The sequence below is a fragment of the Fomitiporia mediterranea genome (genome assembly GCF_000271605.1).
Source record: "Fomitiporia mediterranea MF3/22 unplaced genomic scaffold FOMMEscaffold_3, whole genome shotgun sequence".
Taxonomy (NCBI): domain Eukaryota; kingdom Fungi; phylum Basidiomycota; class Agaricomycetes; order Hymenochaetales; family Hymenochaetaceae; genus Fomitiporia; species Fomitiporia mediterranea.
Window position 1 is genome coordinate 3394811 of NW_006760388.1, and position 5612 is coordinate 3400422.

General features: G+C 40.0%; 1 protein-coding gene across 1 annotated transcript; it reads right to left on the bottom strand.

Annotated features, from left to right (window-relative positions):
- Positions 1-2686: 2686 nt before the first annotated feature.
- Positions 2687-5276, bottom strand: FOMMEDRAFT_139393 (uncharacterized protein). The gene is made up of 9 exons (XM_007264229.1): positions 5083-5276; positions 4987-4999; positions 4569-4917; positions 4396-4509; positions 4175-4339; positions 3840-4123; positions 3598-3774; positions 3251-3532; positions 2687-3188 (listed from the first exon to the last, which is right to left on the bottom strand). Exons 1-9 carry the CDS (start codon positions 5253-5255, stop codon positions 3105-3107), a joined length of 1641 nt encoding a protein of 546 aa, XP_007264291.1. The 5' UTR covers positions 5256-5276; the 3' UTR covers positions 2687-3104.
- Positions 5277-5612: the final 336 nt, after the last annotated feature.

A 5612-nucleotide genomic window follows, 5' to 3' on the forward strand; every position in this document is an offset into this window, starting at 1 on the left:
ATTGTCTATTTTCTCCCCCTTCAATTTAAGGGAGGTTTACCGTTTGAGAAATTGAATATTTTGTTTGATGGTAATTTTATTATCATGCTAAGTTTTATAGCCTTTACTTTCATTGTCTAATCCTATCCAACAAGCAATGATACCTTGCTGTTGTATTTTTGTAGGATTTTCGTTGCAAATAATAATATATTAACCAAATTCGTATATATTATCAATTGTTCTGTGTGTTCTGTAATGTTTGTAATGTAGGGTATTATAATTTAAAGCAGTACACAGTGTTCTATTATGAATATAGGTAATATGAATTGCTACTTTGGCCCATAATGTAAACAGTAATTCAGTAGATGTTAGATATGCTCTTACACCTCTAAATATAGTTTTATACATTCGTTCTGCTATTCTGTTCTGCTGTAGAGTATGATGTACTGTTAATCTTTGTTTTGTTCCTTGTGAATCTAAATATTGTTGGAAATCTTCACTAAGGAATACAGTATCATTATCACTTTGTAAAAGTTTTATTTTAACTCTATACTGTGTAAATATTTTAGTTGTCCATTGTATGTATTATGTATATACATTGGATTTTGTTTGTAATTTGAGCATTATACACTAACGAGTAGAATCGTTTACAATTGTTAATAAGTAGTGTATGTTCTTATATGTGTACAGTTCAATAGGACCAATAATATCAATATGAATAAGATCTCCAAATTGATTTGCAAGAGGAGATTAATGTAGTTTTGGTATTAGTGTATGTTCAATATTTACTTTTATACATTCAATACATTCTTTTTCTTCATAGTTCATTATTTTAGTTGATAGTACACTTGGTTGTGTCTTTAATAATTGTTTAATATAATTGTAACTTATGTGTCCAAGGCATTTATGTATATTATAAATAGATAGTTTGTTCATTGTTTTTAATAAATGATTATTGTACAAAATATACAAGTTATTTCTCAATTGTATATGTCTGATGTATTCATTACATAGTAATGTTATAGTACAATTATCATTTGTAAACATAAAAGAATAACCTTCCCTACATAGTAGCACTTGACTTATGAGGGAAAAGGTCATTTGTAGATAGTAATAGACGTTTTGTAATGTTATAATACTTTTTTCTTGTATATTCTTTGGGATTTTGATACACATAGATCCAGCTTGATTAAGAGTCATTATTGACCTATTTGCAAAAGTTACAATTGTAGGAGTTATGTTGTGTACATCTGTTAATCGAAATAGATAAGGAGTAGCATGTATTGATACACTAGAATCAAGTAAATCCATTGTTTACATATAGGATTTCTTGTTAGCTATGATTGTATTTGTAAATACATTGGTACATACCTAGGAAATGTATTGTTCGAATTGTTTGTCCTGGTTGCTCAGAATAAGAGTGTAGGCATTATTGTTCATTTCAATGTTGCCTTCTTTTAATTCAACATTGTTTTTGTTTGGGTTTTTAATAATAAATGTGTTTGTTGTGTTTTCTACAGTTTGATTTGTTTTATGCACAATGTTAGCCTGATGTTTGGTGCATGCAAGCTTTGTAGCTTCAGTAGGAGGTTTGTAGCATTCCTTAGAGAAATGTCCTGTTTTTCCACAATTGAAACATTTTGCTTTTGTTGGATTGAACAGATTTGGCAGATTGAATTTCCTCTGCTTATTGGCTTTATACATTGTATTAATGTGTGCATTATTCTTTGTCTGATCATTGGAATCTTGTACTTGTTTAGCACAGTAATTGTTGTAGGCATTCTGTAATGTAAGGATTAGTTGCTTTGGTTTGACTTTCTTATGTTCATTGACTGGTTTGCCTTTGTTTTGGGCATCAGTAGATTGTATTATTGTATTTACTACATGTGTATATTGCTCAGGAGTGGCAAGCAATATTACTGCTTTGTATATAGAGTTGTGTAGTGGATCACTGTTAGCAGACAGAGTTGTGTATGCTTCCTCAAGTCTGTCTAATGTATGTCTGAAATGTTTTACATAGTCTCTACAAATAAACAGTACTGATTTGTCAATAGCCTTTTTACATACTGTCTGAGGGTTAAAGCATTCTTCAAGCACTTTCATTAACTGAGGGATAGACATATCAAAGTGTATATAGTTTGCTAATATTGTGTTGACAATGTTATTGACTATGCATGCATGAATAGCCTTAGCCATCTCCCTCTCAGCTTTGTTCTGTAGTTCATCCTTTAGTAAGTGTTTGAAGTACATAGCTGCAACACTAGAAACAATGTGGTAGTGCTACATCTTGTAGTTTGCTTCAGTCTTAAGCATTGTAATGTTTTGACCAAAGTATTTAGGTACATTGGCTGGTTTACAGTGTGTATCTGTATGTGGGGGAACCATGATGCAAATGTGTGCAAATGTATGTGAGTAAAGAGTTTAGAGTGTACAGTGGATGCATGTATGTAGGGAGCTCAAGGCTCATAACCTGTTGAGAGGGAGAACTTAAGGGGGGCATGCATAGACAAGGGGTGAGGTGACAATTGACTGCTCAGTGTCTCTTGTCCTTATATTGTATGTATTCTAACTGAGACATTATGAAGTCATCGTCTCGTGGTTCGTCCGTTGATGAACTAATCATCTCATAATAAGAACTGAATCTGGTGGACAAATACCATGCACAATTGAACGAGGGGAATCGGAATGAATGATACGGAAGGCTTACGAGATCCTCCGTCAAAATGTGTACATCCAGGGCTCCGCGATTACGTTCGAAGATGTTCCCAGTCAAAACAAAGGGACATCGTGCTGAGCAACTAACGTCCCTGGTTCAGACTCAATCTCAGAATCTTGATGAACCCTCGAGAACAAACTTCCGTGAAGGACGATCTGCGGCGAAACAAGACTAGGGAGGGAAAAGTCGAGACCAAGTCTGCAGCCCCACACAGCCAATGAACACAGCATCATTACCTTATCAATTCCAAAGCCTTATGGCGTGCGCCCAGACGAATCGAATATGTCGGTCCATATGCTTACCGGAAGTAATGGCTAAATATGCCCTTAGATTCTCCAAGGGTCGTTTCATTTTTTAATTTAAATATCCGTCCAGAAAAGGCGAGTCATTAAAACTACAGAAGCTCGGCTTAGCGGCGAAGAGGCAGCCATTGCTTGTACCTGTAAGGCTTCTTCTCTCTGACAGCTTTCCGGAAGCTTGAAGGCCTCCATACCTTCATCGCGTCCATTGTTAGTACAAGGAAAGTGATCAGTCGATAACAAAAATCCGACTTACCCTCCAGAAAAAGAGCAACGAGAAAAGGACCAGGGCTACTAGGAAGCTAAGACAGCCTGTTGCTATCCAGGCAGTGGGCAGCCCAAACTTGACGTCAGCGAGTGATTCATCACCATTGCTTGCTTCCAAAGCTGTCTCGTTAACTCCGAGCCATGCAAAAGTGACCATCGATGCCGCAAACAAAAGTGTTGACCAAATTAGTAACACCATCGGCAGTGCAAGAAGGATGGCTAGTAGCTCGTCGCTCTTTACGATTCTCTCTGCTTTGTCAAAAAAGTCGAACTGTAATTGAGAATATTTAGCCGGCTTGATTCGACATAGAAGCTAGATTCTATATTGAGCCTTACAATGACGGTTAGCTCAAGGTTTGAGCGCGACTTGTGCTGGTGTTGCCAGACATTAAGCAGGCCGACGATAATACTTGCGATCGAACATAACGTGGAGTTAATACCCAAGATTCGGGTTGTCGAGTCGATTCCGGGAATGGCAAGCAATGCTACGGAAGCACTGACCAACACAGTCGCCTAGATCATTACGATAACTTCTGAGGCTCGTTCCTTATTTGCCGACAGGTAGAAAGAACACTTACCACAAGGTTGGTGTTAGTCCAGTCTGCCACATTTTCATCTACAAATGTCTGCCAGCGTTCCATTATAGTGTCTGTCCTTCCAGGACCACTTATGAAGAACTCATTGATGTGCCTTAAGTATGAATAGGGCGCTCCAAAGCAAAGTATGGACATAGCGAAGCTTAAGAGTAGGCTGAACGGTGCGGCATGCGGCCTGGTTAGGTCATCGTTTCTGATCTTCAACGTCCTCTTTAGATAACGTCGAGCATCTTGTTGACCGTAATGCTGTCGTAACCGCTCCCCGGCTTGCCACACAATTAGAACGGAGTCCTAATACCTGTATCTGCTAGGCGCACCTATTCGCTCTAGAATACTCGCAACAAGATGAGTCTTGATATATCCATTTCGTGGAGAATTAAACGTTTCCTCATTGTCTGACATAATCGACAGAACATCAAGCAAGTCTTTGCTAAGTTCCCGCGAATAAGGCGCAATGCTCTCTTCTGAAGAGAGAAGACGATCTGCGCACAAGTCGTAAGACGATCGCCAAACCGAAAGGTTAAATGATGAACTATACCTTGTAAGAACCAGGTCAGAGCCGCTTTTGCATCTTCTTCGGCGTGTGAAGGAAGTGGTGCATGACAAGGATGGCTCATGATATACTCCCAATATGCTTGCTCATAAATTAATTCTGTCCGGTGATCCGTTAAGTATTGCATGTTTGGCAATATGAGAACCATGTGAGCGCACGTTGCCTAACGTCGAGTTCCTCATCTTGCCACGACCAGTCGTCAGTTTCTGAACCTGGCCGATGTACAGGAACTTTCTGGCTGAGCCTTCGCTTCTCGTGGTCTATGAAGAGCTTCTCCGCTTGATTCACCCCAGACTCCAGTTTACAGTCTATCCAGAGCTCACACGACTCAGGTAGCAGTTCGACAGGAAACCCCTGGACTTCGCGCAAGGCGGCCTGGAACTCTTGCAGACCCAATTGGTACTCAATCTTGAAGTCGGTGACTATTCGATGGTCTGCGTTGAAATAATAAACCCAGCCTTTTGGATGTATATACGACGTCCATCCAGGAGGAAGAGAAGGTGATATCTAAGGTAGTGAATTCAATTGCGAAGTCAATTTTTTCGCAGTTGTGTACACAAGTGGTAGGACACGTACTGAAGGCCTTGATCTGCAATGGGCGAGAGAAATAAAAATGGTCAGAAATTCGCGTAAATTATGAACAAAGCACATGGACGTAGACTATGGACATACTTGCGAGAACCAGACCTTTCCGACGTTTTTTCCGAGGGCCTCAAAGCAGCCAAGTACGGCGCCTGCAACTTTGGAAAATCGCGAACACTGACAATTGGGTGTTCAGGCGATGGTGTTCGTTGTCCCAGAGGGTCGGCACCGCGCACGTGAAGTAGGTTGGAAGGAGTCCTCATCTTGCAAACTGAGCGACAAAGAAATTAAGTAACAAAGTATACGAGAGGGACACAGTGAAGGGTATCAGACGTGATGATGGTCGTTGTAGAAGACATACGCAAGGCCACAGCTGTTCACTGCCGAGTCCCGACAGAAAGTATCATCGCCGACTCTTGACTTTTCGCATCCGGGCCCTGAATCCCACGGCCCAATTAGGGATGACCCTGACTGACCACTTATGTAATTCTAGCATACTGTGGCCCTTGTCATGAACAGAGTGAGAAGTTAGGAGGGGGGTTTGGGGGGCTCTGTCACCCCAATTAGGTTTAGGATAAGTTTGGGCTGTTAGGCTTAGGTGTTAAGTTGGGTTTTAGTTA

What these genes read in the sequence shown, in the direction of transcription:
- FOMMEDRAFT_139393 (XM_007264229.1), bottom strand. Translation starts at nt 5,255, where the DNA reads ATGAGGACTCCTTCCAACCTACTTCACGTGCGCGGTGCCGACCCTCTG. An exon ending in TCTGACCTGGTTCTTACAAG is followed by an intron (nt 4,340 to 4,395) that starts GTATAGTTCATC and finishes ACTTGTGCGCAG; the next exon opens with ATCGTCTTCTCTCTTCAGAA. An exon ending in ACCTTGAGCTAACCGTCATT is followed by an intron (nt 3,533 to 3,597) that starts GTAAGGCTCAAT and finishes TCTCAATTACAG; the next exon opens with TTCGACTTTTTTGACAAAGC.